The sequence below is a fragment of the Schistocerca gregaria genome, chromosome X (genome assembly GCF_023897955.1).
Source record: "Schistocerca gregaria isolate iqSchGreg1 chromosome X, iqSchGreg1.2, whole genome shotgun sequence".
NCBI lineage: Eukaryota > Metazoa > Arthropoda > Insecta > Orthoptera > Acrididae > Schistocerca > Schistocerca gregaria.
In genome coordinates this window covers 30,668,520-30,693,929 of record NC_064931.1, presented here as the reverse complement: position 1 = coordinate 30,693,929, position 25,410 = coordinate 30,668,520, and the positions used below count along the sequence as shown (strand labels likewise).

General features: G+C 45.3%; 1 protein-coding gene across 2 annotated transcripts in view; it reads right to left on the bottom strand.

Moving 5' to 3' along the window:
* LOC126298492 (uncharacterized) overlaps positions 1-25,410 on the bottom strand; it is a 1,054,904-nt gene that overhangs the window by 254,501 nt on the left and 774,993 nt on the right. For both annotated transcript variants that reach the window (XM_049989828.1, XM_049989829.1), the window contains one exon: positions 8,789-8,822. In XM_049989828.1, the coding sequence (XP_049845785.1) occupies positions 8,789-8,822 (34 nt within the window). The remainder of the gene's footprint in view (positions 1-8,788; positions 8,823-25,410) is intronic.

The window sequence follows — 25,410 nt, the reverse complement described above, 5'->3', positions numbered from 1 at the left end:
TAGCAACGAATCGTAACCCGCCATTGCTTTACCCACAACTGAGCCTACATGACCTTTCAACTTCTTATCTCTATAGATTGTTACGACCGCGTATCTGTATGACATGACTAATGCTGATCATATTATAGTTAAACGATATAATGCATTCGAATTTCGTGAACTGCATAACTTTGCATTTCTCTGTATTAAGAGTTACTTGCTAGTCTTCGACCGTTGGTGATGTTTTGTCGTTGTCTAACTGGATATTACTGCCAGTTTTAATTACATCCATAGCCAACTAAGTCATGTACTAACAGTTTCCCACGTGTCAGCAATGGAAAAAGAGACATCGGATGTGTAATGCGAAACGCGCATACGGTAGGCTGCATGAGAACGTCAGCAATGGATGTTCCTACAATGATTTGTTGGTTGCAAATTTAGTGAACGCGAGAGTCATTTTGATTTAGTATCGTATCTTTCACTATCAAAAGTCGGAGTGAGGATCATGTTTTTAATCAATATCTGACCAAAAGTATCCGGACCCCTATTAGTGGAATTTAATATGGAATGTCTGGTACCAAGTGCCGTGGGTTTCGAATCCGCGCCAGACGGCATGGAACACGATGACCATTAGAGGTCTCTGCAGCAGTCACGCAGTCACGCTCCTGGCCCCGAGCCTAACGTGATGGCGCCACTGTGGAGCACGTGGTCCCAGCGGCCAATAGCGACACACCCTGTTGTGTATTTAGGTGGCTGCCTCTCACTCAGCGAGCCCCCTCCCGGATGATGCCCTCTCTCCCTCCATTTATCCCTCCTATCAACTCTGATCCTCACTCCCCCTCCTTTGCTCAGTCCCTTTCCCGGGCTCCCTCTCCCCCCCCCCTTCCATCCTATTTTTCCCCATCTCCCCTCTCTCTGCCCCCTTCTTTCCACCGAGTCCTTTTGCATTTCCCTCCTCTGCCTCTTCTCATTCCGTCTCGCGTCTGCCCTGCCCCTCTCCCCCCTTATGAGTCCTCTCCCTCCTCCGGTCGGAGTGGCCGTGCGGTTCTAGGCACTACAGTCTGGAACCGAGCGACCGCTTCGGTCGCAGGTTCGAAACCTGCCTCGGGCATGGATGTGTGTGATGTCTTTAGGTTAGTTAGGTTTAATTAGTTGTAAGTTCTAGGTGACTGATGACCTCAGACGTTAAGTCGCATAATACTCAGAGCCATTTGAACCTCTCCCTCATTGGTCCCCCCCTTTTCGTTTTTTTTCCTCTCCTCCCTCCTTGTTTTTGCCCCTCTTCCAGGTTCCCTCCCCCCATCTGCCTTTGGCTCGGGAGTGTCATCTTTGTGCCGCCATTTTTGCGCAGTGTTTTACAGTGACTGTTCCATGTTGTGTCTTTTGGGAAGTGTTGCTAACGGCCATCATACTGTCGCTGGGTGTGATTTTTTTTTATCTCTTGCGAACAGAAACCAGACTGTCGCCATGTTTTTTAATTGTGTGTCTACTATGTTACTTGTCTGATTCCTGTGTATTTTATTAACATTGCCAACCCCTTTTGCTTTCTGTTTTAACTTTCCACATTTTTCCTCCATTTTACTCTTTACGTCACCGTTTTATCGCCTGTTTTTCTTGTTTCTTTTCTTATTCCGTTTTTTAAAAAAAAGGCTGTCGGCTGTAGAGCAGTGTACTAAGCTGCTGCTAGCCCGCCCCCCGGGGGGGGGGGGGGGGGGGAATTAAAAATCAATAAAGAAAAAAAAAGACTCAGCGAGGCAGTCTGTTATTCGCATTGAGTTGGTTGATATCTCGCTTACAGACATCATGTTTACGTTGCGTGTGTTTACTGCCTGTTTATGAGTGGATGTTGTTTTGATTTCGTGAGGTTGTCTCTTGTGAACCCGTTGCTTAATACTTTGTTGTCGATCTCGGTGTCTTGCTCGGTTGTCTGTCATTATGCTTCTCCTTCCATTCCCGTTCGTCCGTCTTGTTTGTTCGCAGCCCGCTCCCGTTCGGTCCCGCCGCGTTTTCCTTAGCGGCCAGCCCGCGACCGTACCTGTCGCGGTTACAACATTTTGGCGATGAGGTGAACGGTGGTAGTTGTTAGCATGCAGGATAAGTTGGTCTGTCTTCTGGAACAACAGCAGCAGCTCATGCAGTAGCAGCAGCTTCAGTTATACATGTTACAAAAGTCGATGCGGTTGCTAATGGACAAAGTCGATGCCCGGGACACATGACCACAACAGCTTCCGAGTCCTCGGGTGTCCGATGCTTTCCCACGTCCGCCGTCGTTCCCACGATTTAATGACGCTAAAGAAGACTGGCAAACATACTTAAATCGGCTGAAACAACACTTCACAGGTTTTCAAGTCACGGATGACCTTTTGCAGTGATCGATGGTTTTGTCTTCGGCCTCCCCAGACACATACTTTCTTCTCCACAAGTTGGCACCCTTGTCCAATCCTGTGGCTCTATCTTTTCAGGAGATATTCCTTTTGCTGACACAATATTATTCACAGTGCTTCGATGTGGTCGCTGGAGTTCCACCAGTGCCTTAAACAGCCTGGTCAGTCACATCGTTCCTGGGTAACAGACTTGGAGGGTCTCAGCCATCGATGCGATTTTACGTGCACCAGTCAGCAGGGTAATGCTTCGTATGTGGTCTCCCTGGTCCGGGATGTGGTGGTTCAGCTGGCTCCCGTTCCTGATGTCCGCACTGCAGCGTTGAAACTCGATAGTCCCTCGTCGGAAAAGATCCTCCGCATTGCCCACTCATTTGAAATTGCTCAGGCGGCTAACGAGCGTCTCATGGCATAGCCGCAAGTGGCGTATCTGGGGGTTCCGCTCTCGCGACGTACACGTGACCTGGCCAACACAGGCCAGCACCGTTGGGACTCTTCATTGCCTGACGTCTCTATAGCTGCAGAGCCTCCGGCCGCCCCTCATCGCCGGTCGAGCGGCCTGCTTCCATCTTGCCCACAGTGCTTTACCACACACTCTCGAGCTCACTGTACCCACCGCTGGAAAACGTGCACGCTGTGTGGGATGGAGGGCCACATCTGATCTGTTTGTCATAGTCGCTCGACGCCTTCCCATCCTGCCTGTACTGGGCCTCAGGATGTGGTACATGATCTTCAATCGGTCGTCTCGCTGGAGGACCTATCAGCATGGAAACTATTCCTTACACTCCGCCTTTTTACTGCGGCGCCACTTCCCCCTGATTAATATTGTACCATATACCCGCCTGGGCTCCCCTGCATTGTCACCTCCCTCTCGACGTTTGGCGATGATTCCATTCCCCTTTGTGGGCAGTGGGTCGTCCAGGCTACATACAAACGTGTTCCCCGGCTCCTTACCCTATTTGTCGTCGACCATCCGTAGGCTTCGAATAGTTTTGCCGTGGATGCGTTTCAGCTCTTTGGCTTTCCAATTGCTGATGAAGTTAAGGTAATTCCACGGCTGTTCCTTTTCAGGACTTGGACGATCTGTGCTCTGCTTTTCCATCATAGTTTGCAATGGATCTTGGGTGTGCTTCATGTTTTCAGGCGCACATCACACTTCGGCTGGATGCGCAGCCTCGCTTTTTCTGGGCCAGACCCATTCCAGTGGCCTTATATCCAGCAGTCAAGCAGGAACTTGACCCCAGGTGTCCTAGAACCTGTGACATACAGTGCTTCGGCGACACCATTGGAGATCGTATGGAAACCCAGTGGGTCTCTTCGGCTGTGTGGGGACTTCGGCGCTACTGTCAATGCTCAGTCCTTAGTAGACACTAATCCCATTCCCTGACAGGAAGACCTTCTTGCCAAGCTTGCAAGGGGCCATTAATTTTCTAAGATCGACCTGGTTGAGGCATACCACCAGTTACCCTTGCATCCCGATTCCCAGAACATCATGGTTATCAACACACCTTTCGGATTATACAAGTACAAACGCCTTCCATTTAGAGCCACTTCAGCGCCAGCAATTTTCCAGCGTTTCCTGGAGCAGCTTATGCAGCCTATCCCAGCCTGTGTGAATTATCTGGATGATATCTTGGTCACCAGGCGTTCCTGCCAGGAACATTTGCACAACCTCAGCGCCTTACTTCACGCTCTGCAGTCTTCAGGTTTATGCTGTCGGCTGCACAAGTGTTGTTTTTTCAACTGGAAGTGGAATACTTAGGCAACTGGCTTAGGAAAGATGGCATTCGCCCTTTGGACCGCAATGTCGCGCCCATTGAGGCCCTTCCTTGTCCCAAGGGCTTATCTGACCTCCAGGTGTTTTTGGGCAAATTTACTTATTACTTAAAGTTATTACCCCAAGCTGCCTCCGGCGTCGCAAAGGGGTGACTTTTGGTTCGACTCATGCCTGTGACCAGGCTTTTCTCCATTTAAAGACGATGCTGAAGTCCGCCCCTTGCCTTACTCCCTTCTCTCCGGACCACCCCCTGGTTGTGGCGGCTGATGTGTCGGCATACGGCATTGGGGCAGTCCTTACACATTGGAATACTGATGGTTCAGAATAGCCCATCGCTTATGCATCTAAAACGTTAACCCCAGCACAGCCAAACTACTCCCAGATTGAAAAGGAGGCCCTGGTGATAGTGTTCAATGTCCAAAAGTTTCACATCTATCTCTTTGGGCCAAGCTCACCCTGCTGACAGACCATAAACCATTAGTTACACTTTTTGGACCACACTCTTACCTTCCAGAGCAGACAGCTTAACGTCTCCTGCGCTGGGAGTTATTTGTACGGAATTACACCATCCGGTGTAAGTTCAAGGCCCACGATGCTGACGTGGATGCTTTGTCACGTCTCCCAGCTGGCCCCGATCCAGCGTTTGACCAACAGGAGGTCCTCTGCTTTCACATTGATTCTGCCTGCTGGGATGTGTGGTCGGTTTGCCTCTTATGGATGCTCACATTGCCACAGCTACACGCCAATACCCTGTCTTGCGACAGGTTCTCTGCTACACGGTCCACGGTTGGCCCTTCTATATTACTCATCGGATGCAGACTGAGTTCAACCCCTGGCGCCATCTGTCCCACAGGCTCTCTGTGGTCGATGATGTCCGTCTGTTGGCCACTGGTGGTCATCCCTCCAGATTTTCGACATCATGTGCTCAGTTTGTTACACTCCAGGCACTGGGGTATGTCCCACGTGGAAGTTTTAGGTTGCCGGCACACGTATTGGCCCAGCATCGATGGCGATATTGACTGCATGGTCCGCAGGTGCACTGTGTGTGCGCGTCACCAGGCAAGCTCCATTCAGTCATTCACACCCTGGTCGGTGCCTCACCAGCCGTGGGATCGTATCCATCTCTATTTTGTGGGCCCGTTTTTGGGGTCCATGTCGTTACTTATCGTTGATGCCTACGCCATATACCCATATGTCGTCCACATGGCATCCACCATCACAGAGGCCCCACTCATGGCCCTGACCCAGGTTGTGTTCATTGAGGGCCTGCCTCACACATTGGTCTCCGATAATGGCCCCCAATTCACGGCGTCCTCCTTCCACGACTTCTGTCAGGCCAATGCTATCAAACATAACCGTAGCCTGCCTTTCCACCCTTCCTCCAATGGCGCAGTGGAGAGGCTTGTCAGCACATTTAAACAGCTGTTAACAAAGGCGGTTGAAACATCTCCAACCACGTCAGCCCTCACCCTGTTCTTGAGCACATATCCCACCAAGCCAATTGACGGCCATAGTCCGGTGGAGCTCCTCCGTGGCCGCCTGCCACGCACAGACCCTACACCATTTGCTGATGCCGTTACCGTCCCACCCCCCGCTTCCAGCCCTCTCAGCGTTACAACCCCGGCGCGGCTGTGTGGTCCCGCGTGTACGGTTGGATGCCCGCCACGGTCGTTGCGGCCCGTGGGCAGTGCATACGTCGAAAGGGTTGGATCGCCACCACGATAACCAGCTGCACCCACGTATCGCCGCGGCACTCCCGCCGCCGCCTCCTCCTACACTACCTCCTTGGGGTACAGACGTCGTCATCACGTCGGCGCCACCCCCCGGTTGCTGCCTCTCCGCTAGCCTGCCGCTGGCCTTCTCCACCCCCAGGTGGATCGGAGACTCCTTCCGACGCCCTGGCCTCTGGATCAGCCGTCACGGACACCCCGGATGTCCCTTCCTCCCCGACAATGGCAGTTGCCGAGCCTGAGCCTTCTCCCATCTGCCGACCACCGTGGCACCGTCTGGGGCGTTTTCGCCCCTACGCGCAAGTTTCAGTGTGGAGGGATCTGGCACCGAGTGCCGTTCCATACGGCATGGAACTCGATGACCACTAGAGATCTCTGCAGCAGTCGCGCCGTAAGCTGTGGCTGCGCGCGCTCCTGGCCCTGAGCCTAACTTGAGGGCGCCAGTGTGGAGCATGTGGTCCCAGCGGCCAATAAAGACATACCGTGTCGTATATTTAGGTAGCTGCCTCTCACTCAGCGAGGCAGTCTGGTATTTGCATTGAGTTGGTTGATATCTCGCTTACAGACATCATGTTTACGTTGCATGTGCTTATTTCCTATTTACGAGTGGACGTTGTTTTGATTTCGTGAGGTTTTCTCTTGTGACCCCGTTGCTTAGTACTTTGGTGTTGATCTCGGTGTCTTGCTCGGTTGTCTGTCGTCGTGCTTGTCCTTCCATTCCCGTTCGTCCGTCTTGTTCGTTCGCGGGTCGTTCCCGTTCGGTCCCTCCACGTTTTCGTTAGCGGCCACCCCGTAACCGTTCCTGTCGCGGTTACAACAGAATGTGTGCACCCCTTGCTTTTATGACGGGTTGAATTCCACTGGGGACACTTTCACTGAGGCATCTGAATGTCTGTGGAGGAAGAACAGCCCATTCTTCTGGATGGAAACCATACAAAGTAGTGATGTTTGACGCTGGGTCTGGAACGAAGTCGACGTTCTGGATCATCCCGAAGGTACTTGATTCGGTTCAGGTTGGGCTCTGGGCAGGCCAGTCCATTTCAGGAATGTTATTGTCCACAAACGAGTCCATTACAGATATTGCAGTATGACAAGGTGCTGCAACACAGTACGCAGTGCTGAAATGTGTCATATCCCTCCATATTTAACATTTCTTTAAGCGCAATGAGGGGACCACAGTCTAACCACGAAAAACACCTCCATTCCGTAAGACCAACTCTTCGGTTCTTCACTGTTGGCAGCGATGGCAGGCTACGTTCTCCAGGTATTCAAACCCAAACGCTTTCATTGGATTGCTACAGCGTATACGATGATTCATCACTCCAAATCACTCGTTTCCTGCCATCCACTGTCCAATGGTGTCGCTCTTTACAGCCACCCCAAGCATCGCATATGAGGAACTGGCGTAGTCAATGTGCAGCCTGCACTGCTGGTAGCATTCTGGAACTCACGAGTGATTCCTTCGGCTCATTCGAACAATATCTCACAACCACCCTCCGCAATGCTCTACGGTCCTTTTCCGCCAGCACATGAGGTCTGTCTGACATTGATTTAACTGTGGTCGTCCCTTCGCATTTCCACTTCACAGTCGCACCACCAACAGCCGACTTGGGCAGCTTTAGAAGGGTCCAAATGTCTCTGATGGATTTGTTACGCAGGTGACGTCCGATGCCTGGTCCGAGGTCGAAGTACCCGAACCCTCCAGACCGATCAGTTCTGCTGCCACTGCTTCTGCTTCTACTGCTTCTAAAGCTCCCCGCCTTCTTTTATATGGGTGGATACGCCTCTCGCGACTTCTAGAGGTCAATTCCGCATTACGTAGACGTGTTCGGATACTGTTGATCAGATAGTGTACCTATTTATTACTGTAGCAAGGAACCGATTCGTGTCCGCATGTTTCAAATCGTTTTTACTCGATATGCTATACACACCATATGTACGTATAAGTGCCAGTGCACATGTATCGGTTACTTGCAGGATTTTTGGTCTGAACAGAAGAGGCTACGTTTCGCACGAAATTTTTTTTCAAAGGTTGAGATGATTTCAGATAAAGGTTTTTTTCATTCTGAAGATATGTCGTAATCAGTGAAAGGCATTTACAGATTAGGTTACTCAACGTAACGAAACATCCATTCTGTCACTACAAACGGAAGAACTTATCGAAATTTGCTATATAAATACTGTATCAAAATTTATAGCGTACCCTATTTTATTGGAGGAAATAATGGTGGAGCTGTCGAAGACGAGATATAAAGGATCGTAGCAGACTAATGCTTTCTAGAAATTCTTTCACGAATTATGAAATATGATGCTACATTTCAGATGTTTTGTCTCATGTCTCTCGTTTTTCCTTTGAGGCTTTCATATAATGCACAGGTTTCATTACAACACAATCTGCGTGGACTCAGTCGAGTTTTCTTCCTCCCACGAGAACTGCCTAATGTCTGTATCAATTCATGGGCCACAAAAAATTTTTCCTATGCACTGACAGAGAAGTAAATGAGTGCAATTTCTTTACCTTCGTGTCATTCATTTCACAAGTAAGTCCAATACACCATGGCTGCTGATCACAGTAATATTTTGTCTCGGCCTGTTGTTTTTAATCAGATATTAATCTAGTACTCGCTTTTCTTCAACTTTTTGAGTAATTACATTAAGAATTTTTTAATTAGTGATTTATCGGGACCCGTTTTTAAATTATTTTCGAGTTTTATTGTGCACCTAAGAGGATAACACACTTAGAATTTGAGTTTGTGTAATAGTAGACAATACCTTGGGAATGTAATAATATCCAATGTTTTATCTACAGTGCTATCCACCGGCTGGCAAAACTGTTTCAGAGTGAGACCAGGTGAGCTGCATTACCAAATACATCACGATTTTTTTTCTTCATTATGAGATAATTAAACTGATCTACTCACCGTAGGTCATTGAGCACCGGAAGCAGTTTGAGACCTGCAACAAAAAGTTTTTTGTTACGGGAGTTCAGCATATCCACAAACAGTCCATACACGAAGAAAAAGGTGAATCTTTAGACTCTTTAAACCTTAATTTATCCACTAATGGAAATAAATGTGCTATTACAACACTTGGGACGAAAAGGCCTTTGTCGCAGGCAGATTAAGGGTCACGATAAAATGAAATGTACTGTTAGTGACATGAAATTCATAGTAAATTGAAAATTATATTTGTTGTTGTGTGTAAACTTTCATCCATTCTTGATAAGCTTTCATTTTGAAGTGTTTCACGAGACTGCTATTGTGACCGCTGCTTGAATGCGGATTATATGTGACATAGTTTGATGAAGACGCCAGACGGATCGAAAGATTAAAAGTAAAACACTAACGCTGAATTGGAGAAAATGCTGGAAAATCACATAGTTCGGCTGACAGAAAGAAAGAAGCCGCATGTCGTCCCATCGTCGATTACCGGCTGTTGATACAAATCATCAAAAGTTATGTATACCTGTTGTTAAATTGATGATACCTTGGACTGTCTGAAGGGAGCAAAGTATTTCTTCTGTACGAGTTTGCTGACTGACTGATAAGACAGACCTGTAAAAAACTGCTTTCGTAACATCTTAGGGCCTCTGTAAGTTCAAAGTTATATCATTTGACTTGTGAGGTGCTTCAGCCACCTTCGATTTTTAACGGGTGATAAACAGTCTGCATAGTCGTTTTAATGGGACAAAGTGTCATTGTTATCTTGTTGACATTATTATTTTCTCAAAGAGAAATGTTTGATCAACAAGGAGAGCGAGGAGTAACAACACGTAAAAAAAACATGGATCACCTGGGCCTGGTGACAATACCTTGTAAGGGCCCCTTGCTGGGGTTACGGTGAAGTCCTAAACGGTAGCGAAGGCAGAGATGAAGACCATTGGTACAGCTTCCTTAAGTCCCTTCGAAATATTACGGAAAAAGTGTAAACACGAGAAGTGCTTCTCATTGAAATGACTAAATTAGTCTCAAAAATATTTCTGTGTCAGAAGAACTTTACTAACCTCAGTGGCGCAGTGGAATTTGCCAATAAATGCATAAAAAATTGCGAGAAGTAGGAAATGTAATTGTGTTCAGTTAACATAAATGTACTACCTACTCGCGGTCTAATATCGTCGAACATTTTGTTAAACTGAAAGTCAAGTCTCTTATGATATTATTAGAACAAATGTTCTTCTTTGACAGGTCGCTTACGAGAGCTGGCACACTTTGAAGACTGGTGACCATAACACAACAATTTCACAAACAGTATTTAAGATTCAAAGCATAGTAAATTTGATAAAATTGTTGACATGTAATGTCGCTGCTCAAACGCAGTCTAGGAATATACCATATGCTCGTCTCGAGAATTAAGATTTATTAATAGTTACGGTTTCTATGTACGCCGGTATAAAGATTATTAGAGTCGTGGGTTGTTGAAGAGAGAGGATGCGACTGTGCACATCCCTGTCTAATGAAAAGCTTCAGTATTAAACATGGCTGACGACGATCCTAAATAGGGAATCCTCTCCTACCTGTCATACGGTATTGCTGGCTGGGAGGCACCCAGGGGTAGGTTCATCCTCCTGACTGGGAAAGTTTCCGTTCTTCCTGCACAACTCCAGCTTTCTTTCGCGAAGTGTGTGAGTTGTGTCTTGAAGATATCTATGAAGTTCTGACTATGCCGACTAAGTGTACAGTTACAGAGTCGTGTTCGTGTTGTTGATGACGATGAGAGGCAGAAGAGAAAGGGTGAAAACCGGTGCCTACACATAACCTGTTAATCGCGAATAACACGAAGAACGCGGCCCAGTTAATATCTTTATCCGACGTATGGCTCACCGTCAATAGTAGCGTATGCCTCCACTGCATCAGGCACTACAGGGAGGTGTGGAATTTCATGCAGACCACTGGTGCAAAATTTGTCTGTCACTTTCTTCCCGCCGCAAGCTCTCTTCGTATTGCCGTCCAAATACTGGCGACGAAAATTTTACCAGGTTTTGAACCAGCTACCAGCAAGAATAGCACTACGAAATAAGTGTGCATTAGCAACGTCTGATATTAATACAGATAACCAGTTTCCTATCTTCTCGATTACGAGAGAACCTTTTATGGGCGTGTCATTTCGATTCGGGAAATTTAAGTGAAAAAGAAAGCAGGATCAGAACGATTGTGGATTTTAGTAGACGGTTTCTTGAGATTTGTAACAACATAAATATGTAATTTACAAAATCGGCAGCTTTGAAGAACGAAGACTCAGTCGAAATTAGTGGTCTTAGAAATAACCAGAAATGAATCGCACATTTCTCTAGCGCATTTGCTCACCGTTACGTAAATTCCATAGCTGTATAATTTTTAGTAATTTCGAAATCTGAAATTACTATTCTCTGTTCACACACTTTTTAATGGTAATAAATGAAGAATCTTCCGTACTATTCCTAGAGTAAACGACAGGATTATTTTCATTTAATTACAACGTATTTTGTCATCCCTATTTTTTCTAGTTTGTTGAACTAAGATTTATATTATTAGTTATTTCGAAAATATACCAATAACGTCAATAATGAAACGCGTTGGGGCAACTAACATAACGAGAAAAAAATCGTCGAGGGACACATGCTTACACAAAATCGACAACTAATACTGAAGAACCGGATAATTCGTAATGAGAGTGCTAATGTAATCCATCATAAAGATCTGTGTAAGCGCTAGTTCTGTTTGCGATTTGGGTGGCAAGCAGAAGGCAACACTGAAGGAAACTGCAAGTTAGTTGGCAACCACCTGTTCTCCGAGCCATCATGACAGAGGGTGGGATGTGTTGCTGTTATTTATATCGGAAGGAAACAAATAAACAACCTGTTTTGCAGGGCACATTTGTGAGAATCACATCTAGACTGATATATTGTACATGAATGTGTGACGTTAATGACACAAAAGCGCCGTTAGCTGACGTAGCAGTAGCTTTATAGATGTTTACATAAGTATAGTATGGCCAATGGAATACACTTGAATGAAAATAAAGGTATTTTTCTGTCTTCTTTTTTCATTGTATTATGATGTCATTTACCGAAATTTTTAACAGGGCCTTGTATTATTGCACCGGTATCATAGCGAGGTTACTACGGATTTGTTTATAAACTGTAAGCCTTAGAACTTCTTCAGTGAGGGCTTTGTAACCACCAAAGGTGCAGTGCAGTGGTTCCCAACATGTATTAAACCATTACCCCTGAGTGCAATTAGACACTAGCTGGTACTCCCACCATTCCCCCCTCCCCACGTTATGACCAACTTTAGCACCTAACTAAACTATAGAAAGTAGAAATTTTCTTCAAACATCTTTATTTTTAAAATGACGAAAGATGAAATATTATTTAGTTTGTGTGTGTGTGTGTGTGTATGTGTGTGGTGTGTGTGTGTGTGTGTGTGTGTGTGTGTGTGTGTGTGTGTGTGTGTGTGTGTGTGTGTGTGTGTGTGTTAGAATGAATGACGAAGGAATTCATGCTGCAGCGCAAGCTAACTATCCACAGTGAAGGTAGACACTTGTTACGCAACGTTCATCCCCTACATCACTCCCCTCCACTGCGGTACTTGCTTGAGCTCCACACTCCATCCCCACTTAAAATCAAACAGGTTCATATGTTTGCACTATACTTACTGTTTGTAAATCACTTGATTGCTGCACTCCTTACTTCTAACTTACAGAAACTGGCCTTGTGTCTAACCATTTCAGTAATAATAATAATAATAATAATAATAATACTGTGTACAGCACTATAGTAGCCCTTATGTAGTTACTGCTGTGTCGTGCTGTCATTTAATTCATTTACCTGTCTCGGAGTGAGTAATGAAGCAATTTCTGGACTACTGCAGTTACTATCTATAACTTGGAGAAGACATTATCTTGAGATACTTAGCGTTTGTTACGTATATGTCTCACTTACATCATCAGCGATGTACGGGACAAAGCACAACATATGTGGGTAGTGGGTGGAGTATGTGAGGATCCTGTAACGCCCACAGCATTAATGCTGCTAATTGAGAGAAAATAATTATTGATAACTTTTATAATCAATATTAGGCTCTCACAATAGTATTGATCTTCCGGAAATAATTTAGCGTCGTTACTGAAATAGAATCCAATCCTTTAACTCTTACCCCCATCCCCCGCCCCCAAATTTCGTTTTACCCCTCAGGGGGTAATTACCATTAGGTTGTGAACCACGGAGGTGTTACAGACGGGTACGAGTTGTCATTGTGGCGCCTGCTGATTATCAAGGATGAAGATAAGTTTTAATTCCACATGGTAGACGGTGGAGCAGCTCATATGGGCAGTAATGGGGGAGTAAATAAGTTCCGGAGAAGCGAAATTACAGAAAATGTAACGGACTTGATGTCTTCTTCTCCCGAATTCGAATCTTACCTTAATGAAAGCGCCACATTCTCATTTTTGAGTGTGGTTCATGGACGTTGTTGGTGACAAAGCGAAAAAAAAGGAACAGGGAGACATGGATTGGGTAAAAAAGCTTTCAGCGACGACATTAATGGATCATTTTTTCCCTCCAGGAGTCTAATTGTCGTAACAGGCTACATTAACTATCGAAATTTGGTCAAATCAGTGGTTTCGAGAGTACTCTCATATTCAAGCTTAGACTGCGTTCGGTGATACAAAAATATGTCCCCTATATCGATCTACTGGGACTTTATCATCAAGGAAGCCGTCTCTTTAAGAACGTCCACCAACAACTTTAACTGGGACATTAGCTACATCCTCAGTGTTGGATGAAAGTGGGAGCGTGGTGCTGAGAAGTTACATAGAAATATGAGTAGTTTCTTACAAGAGATCGGCGGCACTGACCCATCGAAAACGTTGACATAATCTTTGTACTCTACACTAAATTCTTGGTTTCTCCATGGAGGCATCATGATGTACATCGGGCGAATATCAGATGTAAAAGGCACCATGATAAAGACGCAGAGTGTCGTTTAAAGCTGAGATATTATTCGAACATCATACGCCAAGAACAGCGACAAAATTTTGTCTGAGACCGAACTGATATGAAACTCGATGGTTCGATTTAGTTTTCAGCTATACAAGGTGGTCAGAAACAGTCTGAGAAGCTTATAAAGGTGTTTCAGGGTAGGTTGTGCTGAGAAATAACAGTTAAGAAAAAAATTCAATACGTTGCGTCATTTCCGAGTTAATTATTATTAAAGGTAGCCACTCAGATCGTCGCACGCCTGAATTCCAGCGGTCTGCCTGATACAATCTATGTCACTTGTTCTCATAGCGCAGATGATAGCGTAGGTGACTGCGGGGTTCAACCCTTACTACCGCCCCATGACCCGTTTCTGTATCGCTCTCTAGTTCGGTTTTAGGAAACCGAACGAAGAACACGTTCGACGATTCCGTCTCTGGCGGGCCGCTTGAATTTGCGCGTGCAGCGGGCTCATTAACTAACTTCAATGCTAATTAACTCGGTAAGGCGCAACGTTTTGCATTTTTTTCTCAGCAATTATTTCTCAGCACAACCTACTCTGCAACACCGTTACAAGCTTTTCAGGCTCTTTCTGGCCATCCTAAATAAGCTTATAAACTCGATAACAATAAGACCAACTTACTTACGATAAGTTTAATTGTGTTCTATGTTAAGCACCGTCTATTTCCTCTCAGTTTTCAGTGAAGAACTACTAAATTGGCGTTTATCTGGTAATAAATATGCAGCCATTCGTTTTTTTACTATTTATTCAACCATGAACATGTTTTTCGATCTACTGCAAGTTCATCATCAGATGGGGGTGTCCGCCCCGGTAGTTGAGTGGTCAGCGCGACAGACTGTCAATCCGAAGGGCCCAGGTTCGATTCCCGGCTGGGTCGGAGATTTTCTCCACTCAGGGACTGGGTGTTGTGTTGTCCTAATCATCATCATTTCATCCCCATCGACGCGCAAGTCACCGAAGTGGCGTCAAATCGAAAGACTTGCACCAGGCGAACGGTCTACCCGACGGGAGGCCCTCGTCACACGACATTTCATTTCATCAGATGGGGGTGTTACAAGAACATTGTGTAGCTTGAGCAGTGCTGGTGCTGCTGGCACAAATGACGGAAACGGTGACAAAAAATTTACGAAACCGTAAGTTTTTTATGTTTTAGGAACTTACAGTGCACTACCACATCAGATTGCTTCTTGTAAGGTGCATTATTAAGCTATGTACAAAAATAAACACAGTATTTAGTTACACTTGGATTTACACTGGTTCACAGAATGTAAAAATTCCATGTTTTTAGAAGAATATGGATATGGCAGATGCTACACTTTACGACACAATAGCCTTTGGCAAGAGATGCATTGTATTATGCTACGAATATTACTAGTACAGATTTTTCATTTCAGTAAATTTTGCTAGCTGCAGGAGTGTCTTTATATTGGCAAAAAAATTAGTATGGGTTAACAGTTATACAAAAGGTAAACAGATAGACTGGAATATTTAATGCATAATTAAAAATTTTTGTAAGTTACAGAATACCATAGCCGTTACATGCCAAGAAGGATAACATTTATGCAGGAAGATGAATTATTGCCATTTTTGTTGTTTTGGTGCCAGGATATCCAGGAAATTTTGGAAGAAAAGGTTTTGTGTTGACTCAGTCTGTTCATTCACGATGTTCTGGGGTGATTTTAGTTTGTGGAACTTGAACAATTAAAAATTTTCATTCAAAGATTAAAATCACCCCAAAATCCTGAATGAACGGGCTGAGTCAACACGAAACCTTTACTTCCAAAATTGCCTTGATATCCTGGCACCAAAACAACAAAAATGGCAATAATTCATCTTCCTGCATAAATGTTATCCTTCTTGGCATGTATCGACTATGGTATTCTGTAACTTACAAAAAGTTTTTAATTATGCATTAAATATTCCAGTCTATCTGTTTACCTTTTGTATAACTGTTAACCCATACTAATTTTTTTGCCAATATAAAGACACTCCTGCAGCTAGCAAAATTTACTCTAGCTGTTTACCTTTTGTACAACTGTTAACCCATATTAAATTATTTTTGCAAATATAAAGACACTCCTGCAGCTAGCAACATTTACTAAAATGTAAAATCTGTACTAGTAATATTTGTAGCATGATACAATGCATCTCTTGCCGAAGACTATTATGTAGTAAAGTGTAGCATCTGTCATATCTATATTCTTTGTAAAAACATGGAATGTTTACATCCTGTGAACCAGTGTAAATCAAAGTGTAGCTAAATACTGTGTTTATTTGTGTACATAGCTTAATAATGCACATTATAAGAAGCAATCTGATGTGGATACCACAAGGTAGTGCACTGTAAGTACCCAAAATATAAAAACTTTCGGGTTCGTAAATGTTTTTTCTCCGATTACTAAATTTCCGTCATTTCCGCCAGCAGCACTAGCACTGCATCTAGCTACACTTGGTCCACAACACACCCATCTGATGATGAGCCTGCAGTGGCTCGAAAACATGTCATGGTTGAATAAATCGTAAAAAAGCGACTGGTTGCATATTTAATACCAGATAAACGCCAGTTTGAATCATAGTCGCAGTTCGTCATCCACAATGGACATACTGAAATGAAATAGTAAATGTTCAGATATAGACAGTTATCGAGTTAATAACTGACTGCTTCATTTTACTTCAAGAACTGGTGCAGCGTAATTTGTGAAGAGATGGCGACGGCACATTTACTAGTCGCAATCCCATGTTTTTGCTCGTAGAACGTGGCAGTTGGAACGAGACAGTGTGGTCACAAAGAATCTGTAACCTGATGCAAAAGTTGTTAGCAGTGGAGTGACAGCTGAGTAATGAAGACGAGCGGGGCGTGTGATTCAGCGTAGCGCGTTCATTAACTCATGCCCGTTTAGCTGCGTGTCAGAGGCTACACTGTTCACCCTTCAGAAACGCCCCTCTGTTTCACAGTGGCCGCATTGTTAACTCCGCAGAAGACTTATGTTTTTTGCTGTAAGTGTGCTTGCTCCAGTGTCCAGGCTCAGATCACATGAAATGTTCACCAAGTTGACACTATTTCTACATCAGCAGCGTTTTACGTTGGGTTATGGAGGGGTATTATATGTAAGTTATAGCATATGCACGGGGAAAAAATTATTGTGCAGTGGCAGTCACGTTAAAAGTATAAAATTTTATTCTTGTATGAATATTGACTTACTATTGAAGAGGTATTCCGCCTTATTCAAGACATATTTGTAGTTTTGTTTTCACCCAGACATTTTTCAGCACATTTTATGCCATCTTCAGTGGGTTTATTTGTTTATTTTCCTTGTGCAAAATTGTTGTTGCATGTTAACCTTTAATGAAACTTTCGGTACAAAATATTTTCATTTGTATAATGAGTGATTATTGTCAAATATTTTACACTGGTTTGCATACAATAAATAGCAGAGAGACGTATCGATGAGTTGAGGCATGCTATTTTGTTTATTTATATGTCTAATGTTTCTAGTTTTGTAGTACATTTGGAAATAAAGTGGATGTATACGTTTGTTTACGTACCTCACATGGAGCTATTGAATGTTTATGCTGGTAGCTTTACGTTTGCTATGCAATCTACAACTTGTCATCTGCAAACGGCAAAACTATTTAATTTTCATGTTTATCATGTATTTCTGACCGAGGATCACTATATATGGTGTTATTTATCGTATTACTCACGTTTTTTGATGTTGTGGTGTTTCTACTTCGTTTGTGTCGAGGTATCAAGCTTATTTTTTCGCTTTAGTCGCTACACACGTATTTTCTAAGATTTCTTCTCCAAGCAGAGAGTTTTCGCCGCTAATACGTGTTGTTGTGGCTCTGTAGTGTTCATTTGTTTCGTGGCACGTTTGTCTGGGATGTGGCACGCGGATTTGAAGTGTTGTTGATGTCTGTGGTGTTTAGTTCGTGTGTGTGTGTGTGTGTGTGTGTGTGTGTGTGTGTGTGTGTGTGTGTGTGTGTGTGTGTGTCCAACACAGGGAGAGGGGGGAGGAGAGGGAGGAATAAGCGAGAGGGAGAGAGGGAGACACAGAGAGAGAGTTTGAGTTGTGGATAGCCATCTGGAGTCAGTGGTGTACAGTTTGGAGAGAAGGGAATTTAATTTTAGAGGCCGACCATATTCAGTCTTGCGGTGGGTGTTATTTATATAGTTCTTGTGTCGTCGCAAAGAGGGGTTTATTGCACAGTAATGTGTAGTCGTTTAGTACTTTCCTTCCTTGAGCTATTCAATTTTGTATGTAATAGTTTTCTTCTAGTGTTAATTTTCGGTAAAGGTTGTTACTAGTTTTAAGGATTTTTAAGTTGGCTTCTATGGTTGTTGGGTGTTGGTTCCGTGCTGTTAGGTGATCTACAAATATTGAGCGTTAGCTATTACTTTTCAGTGTTCTGAGATGTTCTGTATACCTGGTTCTGAAATTCCTGTATGTTCGACCCACATATGCGGGCTAACAGCAGTCACGAGTTAGTTGGTATGTATCAGATTGGCTGTATTTGTCAGTGTTGGTGGTATTTCCTCCAAGTCTGTTCTGTATTGTATTACTGGTTCTGTATGCTATGTCTGGGTGAGAAAAAAACTACAAAAGTGTCATGCATAAGACGGAATTCCTTTCCAAATTTTTTTAACAAGCACGGAAATAGGAAGAAATGCAACAATCACAAGATGAGTAACGAGTTACAAAAGAAGTAGATTATGGAAAACTGTGAGATATTCGTTACTACCACATTTGCTCGTAATTTAAAAAATTCATGGCATATGGAAAGCTTCTTCAGTGATTGAAGATACCGTATCACAACTGACAGAAAGATAGGTGCTTCGAATATTACTATCGCAAGCCGGTAGAAGCCTCAGTTTTTACAATTATCTAAAGTTGCGATGACAATTACTGCAGATTCGTAATAAGATTTATCTGAATCAGTAAGCTTGTTTCTTAAATTCCACTCAAACAGTACATCTAAAACTCGGAAAAACTAAAAGCCGACACGATAACGTAATTTTTTCTGAATGCTAATGAATGCTCCGTTCGAAACTATAACTAAGCTGATAAAGCCGGCATTGACCGCCTTCATAGTCTACTGCGTCTTGATAGTGGACAGAGGCACAGACGTCGCCCGGTAGCGACTCAGATCCTCCAGAAGTAGGAAAGGAGAACGGGGTCCACGCAGCGTGAATGCCATATCGGGAGCTACTTGAATAAATGATGCCGAAGTGCTGTCAGATCGAAACAATTGCACTATGTTACGAACGACACGTTACTTACACTACCAGAAAAAATTACTACACTCTCCTTGAGGTTTCTAATTCCCTCAAGATTTACCGATCGGTGTGGCCGAGCGGTTCTAGGTGCTTCAGTCTGGAACCGCGCGACCGCTACGGTCACAGGTTCGAATCCTTCCTCGGGCATGGATGTGTGTGATGTCCTTAGGTTAGTTAGGTTTAAGTAGTTCTAAGCTCAAGGGGGCTGATGACCTCAATGTTAAGTCCCATAGTGCTCAGAGCCATCTGAACCATCACTCAAGATTTGTTGTTGCAACAGTGCATATGGAGCACATGGAATGATTACATTTACAGATCAATAGCACAAGCTGTTCTATGGTATTAGGTACAGACTCATGCTGAAAAATCACTATTGGTACGTGATGTAGCCTCCACGGGAGATTTATTCACATAGTTCTGTAAGAGTTGCTGGTTGACGATTCGCACGAGTCACTTCTCGTTCCATCATGCTCCACATGTGATTGATAGAGACAAATCCGGAGATCGTGCTAGACAGAGAGGTTGCTGCACTTCTTGCAGAGCACGTTGTTTCACGAGCAGTGTGTGGATGAGCATTATCCTGTTGGAACAACACATCACCTTCTTGTTGCACTAACGACGAAAGAATCAGTCTAACAACATTCTTCACATACTGGGCGATGGTTTGTGTCCCTTCCAGAAACACCAAACCCTCTAACACGTTCTCAGTTCGAACATAATAACTTTCTTGAGCCGAGAAAATTATGTCCACGAATCAGCATGGGTTTAGAAGGAATCGCTCGTGCGAAACTCACCTTCCCCATTTCTCACATGCTTTACTGTGATCTTTGGATGAAGGGCAACAGCTAGATTCTACATTCCTGGAAACTGAAATAAGAACACCGTGAATTCATTGTCCCAGGAAGGGGAAACTTTATTGACACATTCCTGGGGTCTGATACATCACATGATCACACTGACAGAACCACAGGCACATAGACACAGGCAACAGAGCATGCACAATGTCGGCACTAGTACAGTGTATATCCACCTTTCGCAGCAATGCAGGCTGCTATTCTCCCATGGAGACGATCGTAGAGATGCTGGATGTAGTCCTGTGGAACGGCTTGCCATGCCATTTCCACCTGGCGCCTCAGTTGGACCAGCGTTCGTGCTGGACGTGCAGACCGCGTGAGACGACGCTTCATCCAGTCCCAAACATGCTCAATGGGGGACAGATCCGGAGAGCTTGCTGGCCAGGGTAGTTGACTTACACCTTCTAGAGCACGTTGGGTGGCACGGGATACATGCGGACGTGCATTGTCCTGTTGGAACAGCAAGTTCCCTTGCCGGTCTAGGAATGGTAGAACGATGGGTTCGATGACGGTTTGGATGTACCGTGCACTATTCAGTGTCCCCTCGACGATCACCAGAGGTGTACGGCCAGTGTAGGAGATCGCTGCCCACACCATGATGCCGGGTGTTGGCCCTGTGTGCCTCGGTCGTATGCAGTCATGATTGTGGCGCTCACCTTCACGGCGCCAAACACGCATACGACCATCATTGGCACCAAGGCAGAAGCGACTCTCATCGCTGAAGACGACACGTCTCCATTCGTCCCTCCATTCACGCCTGTCGCGACACCACTGGAGGCGGGCTGCACGATGTTGGGGCGTGAGCGGAAGACGGCCTAACGGTGTGCGGGACCGTAGCCCAGCTTCATGGAGACGGTTGCGAATGGTCCTCGCCGATACTCCAGGAGCAACAGTGTTCCTAATTTGCTGGGAAGTGGCGGTGCCTTCTCCTACGGCACGGCGTAGGATCCTACGGTCTTGGCGTGCATCCGTGCGGTCCGGTCCCAGGTCGACGGACACGTGCACCTTCCGCCGACCACTGGCGACAACATCGATGTACTGTGGAGACCTCACGCCCCACGTGTTGAGCAATTCGGCGGTACGTCCACCCGGTCTCCCGCATGCCCACTATACGCCCTCGCTCAAAGACCGTCAACTGCACATACGGTTCACGTCCACGCTGTCGCGGCATGCTACCAGTGTTAAAGACTGCGATGGAGCTCCGTATGCCACGGCAAACTGGCTGACACTGACGGCGGCGGTGCACAAATGCTGCGCAGCTAGCGCCATTCGACGGCCAATACCGCGGTTCCTGGTGTGTCCGCTGTGCCGTGCGTGTGATCATTGCTTGTACAGCCCTCTCGCAGTGTCCGGAGCAAGTATGGTGGGTCTGACACACCGGTGTCAATGTGTTCTTTTTTCCATTTCCAGGAGTGTATATTTCTAGTTTTCCGGAAAGCTTTTCACATGGTGCCCCGCTGCAGGCTATCAAAGAGGGTATGAGCATATGGAATAGGTTCACAGATATGTGAGAGATTTGAATAATTCTTAACCTAGTATATTGTTCTCGACGGCGAGTATTCATCAGGAGTGCACCAGGGAAGTGTTACAGGACCGCTATTATTCCCTGTATGCATAAATGACTTGGCGCACAGGATGGGCAGGAATCTGCAGTTGTTTCTGAAGATTCTGTGGTGAACGGGAAGATGTCGAAGATGAGTGCCTGTAGGAGGATACAAGATGACTTATTTCTAGCTGGTGTGATGAATGGCAGCTGGCTCGAAATGTACAAAAATGTAAGTTAATACGAATGAGTAGGAAAAACAAACAAGTAATGTTAAGATGTACTGCTTGACACGGTCGTTTAAATATCTGAGCACAACGTTACAAAGCGATATGAAATCGAATGAGCATGTGAGAATTATGGTGGGGAAGGCGGATGTTCAACTTCGGTGTATTGGGAGAATTCTTGGAAAGTGTAGTTCATATGTAAAGAAAACCGCATATAGGATGCTAGTGCCACCTATTTTTGAGTACTGCTCGAGTGTTTGGGATCCGTACAAGGTCGGACTAATAGAAGGCATCGAAGCAATTCAGAGGCCGGCTGCTAGATTTGTTACTGGTGGGTTCGAACGACAAGCAAGTGTTACGGACATGATTCGAGAACTCAAATGGGAATCCCCGGACGGAAGGCGACATTGTTCTCGAGGAACACTATTGAGAAAATTTAGAGAATCAGCATTTGAAGCTGAATGCACAACGATTCTTCTGCTTGCATCATACATTGCGCGTAAGGACAACGAAGGTAATATACGAGAAATTAGGGCTCATACGGAGGCATACAGACACTGGTGTTCCATTCGCTCTATTTGCGAGTGGAACAGGAAGTGAAATGACTAGTCGTGGAATAGGGTACTGTGTGCCACGCGCCGTACGGTGAGTTGCGGAGTGTCTATGTAGATGTAGATATGTGTCGAGTGTTATTACCAGGCCTGGTAGGACCATTAGAGGCGTAAACCTCGTCTCATGTTATCACTATGCAGGTTACGGAGGTGCTGGGTACTCACTTGCGAGAGCATTATCAGCAGCTGGCAGAGTTTAACAAGTGGCCTTATTATGAAGTTTCACTTGGCAAGCACGGCGAATCGTGCAATATTCAGATTTTCGGTGAACAGATCTGGGGATCTTGCTGGCGACGGAAATACCTCAATATCACGCAGACACTTCATAGAGACTTGTGCCATGTAAGGACGAGCATTGTCTTATTGAAAAATAACACCAAGATACTATTGCGTTAGAGGCAATGCACGATGTCTGTAAGTACCGTTGTGTCGTCAGAGTTCCCTCGGTGTCTACTAGCCGTGATCTAAGTCATACCCAATGGATTCCCACATAATAGCGCTAACAGTAAAAATTCGTTTCCTCTCCAAGACACTGGCAGAATGGGATCTCTCTCCAGGTCGTCTCCACACTCGCTGACTATGGTCGTCCGCGGAAGTGGAGATCCGCGGTTCATTCCTCAACACAATTCGACGCTATTCCTCACCAGCCATTCTTCCTGGGCACAGCACAGCTCCAAACGCAGCCGTTTCTGTTGTGCTGTTAACGGCAGCCTACTCCTGGAATGGTAATTCCTTTGCTAGTCTTAATCCCGCGTCCGGCCATCCCGATTTAGGTTTTCCGCTCCAGGCAAATGCCGGATGGTTGCTCTGAAAAGGCATAGCCGACTTCCTTCCCCGTCCTTCCCTAATCCGATGACCTCGCTGCTTGCTTTCTTCCCCCAAACAACCCAACCAACCTTTTTCGTCCGCTACTTGTTCCCGCATCGCAGATATTTTGTGTTTTGTGTACAATACAGCGGTTCTCCCTAGCGGTGGTCGACCAGAACGAAGACGACGATTATGCACACTCTCACGTTATCGTGCGGTCGAACATCTGGCCACATCCGAATGCACCAAAAATCTGCATATTGTACTATTCGACCAGCCGGCAAAATGGACACACACAAAGACGTCCATCTCAAATTCTGTGAAATACTGATAATGCTGCCGCACGCGAGTGAGAGACATCACAGTGATACCTCAACCTCTGACACTCATCACGCACTTATGTAGCTTGAGAGATCTGCTGACAACACTAAACAGGAATAGCACTAAACACCAACAACACTAACGCACTCTGATGGCCACTTTACCCTCCCAGATAATCATTTACATATCCGTTGGTGGTGTATACATTTATGAAGCTACATTGTCATCCGCTCATGTTTCCTGTGTACCTCACTTTTCGTTGTCAGGGTACTGCAGCTTGCTAAAATTACTATTTGGCTCCACGTCTTCAAACCTAGCACATCTTAATTTTGTATTTAGAATACACTGTGTGGCTGAATAAATGTAAGATGTCTTTTTGCACGTGTCAGTTTGACTCACAGAAGAACGTTTGCAGCAGTAGGGCAAGAAAGAAGCCGTAAGAACTTTTCGATATCTTTTTTATCCCATGCCTCTACTTTCTGAAAGGTACGAGAAAACTATTCAGTATCGCGTAAATTCCATAAATTCATATACGAGTGCGTGCTCAAAAGTAATGCCTCTGAACTTTTATGTGAAAACGGTTAATGCTTTACAAATAACATTCAACTTCTTTATTGTTCGTGTCTACATATTTGCAGCCCTCTACCGCTAGAAGGCTCCGAGCTGTAGCGTGTAACACGGCGGTGTGCAACGTAACTATACTGCCGGAAAAAAGTGATAGTACACCCTTTTAGAGGTTTCCAGTCCGCTCAAGATTTATTGTTGCAACGGAGCATATGGATCACATGAAATGATTACATTTACAGATCAGGAGCACAAGCGGTTCTGAGGTACCAGGTATCGACTCACGGGCAGTGTGTGGGCGAGCATTATCCTGTTGGAGCAACACACCACTTTCCTGTTGCAAGAACGGCAAAAGAACGGGTCTAACAATTTTCTGCACATACCAAGCGCTGGTTGGCGTCCCTTCCACAAACACCAAACGTGAACTAGAGTTATCGCACCCCAGATCATAAAGCTTGGGATGCGGCCAATGTGTCTTTGGACAAACGCGTTCTAGGAGACAGCGGTCACCAGGTCTGTGTCGTACGCGCAAACGACCGTCACTTGTGTGCTGGCAGAATCTGCTTTCATCGCTGAAGACAATGACACGCCATTCCGTCTTCCAAATGATTCCTTGACGACACCGTCAAGCCGCGCACGTCGATGCTGTGGCTTAAGTGGCAGTCGGGCTAGAGGGGTGCTTGCCATGTAGTCCTACTGCTAATAACCGGTTCGGAACAGTTCGCATTGACATTTCTAGGCTCACAAGCCCTATAATCGGTGCTGTGGTAGCTGTACGATCTGCCACGACTGTCCTTACAATACGACAATCCCGAACAGCGTCTCTATTGCGTGTACGTCCAGACGTCGTCTGCGGGTGTGAGAATTTACACGTGACTACTGGAGCAGCGTCGTTGTGGAACTGGCGCAGCACATCCAACTTGCGTGTCAGTTCTTCAAAGGACCATCCCACCAATCGTAAGGCCACAATCTGACCCCTTCCAAACTCGCTCAGTTGGATGTAGGAAGCACGAGTGCGTCTCCGTAGCAAAGTCGCCTGCTTGCTTCATACGTCTGCACCACACTGAGCCTGCTGGCTGTGAGCATTTCCTACTAAAAATCAGACATAGATAGCGCTCTGGCAGCTATGCCACTACCACTATCTCGTGTCAGACGACGCTGAAACCGTGCTTAGTATCCCCCAAGTGGAATATGCCGTCATCGGATCAAAACTGATGTCGTTTTTCCAGGTGTAGTAATTTTTTTTCCGGCCGGGTATGTAGATGCCTGAGAAACTGAGTTCTGTAATCGAATTTCGAACTGGAAGAGTTCATCTACACATGGAGCACCATTTCCTTCAACACCACAATGTTCACCACACAC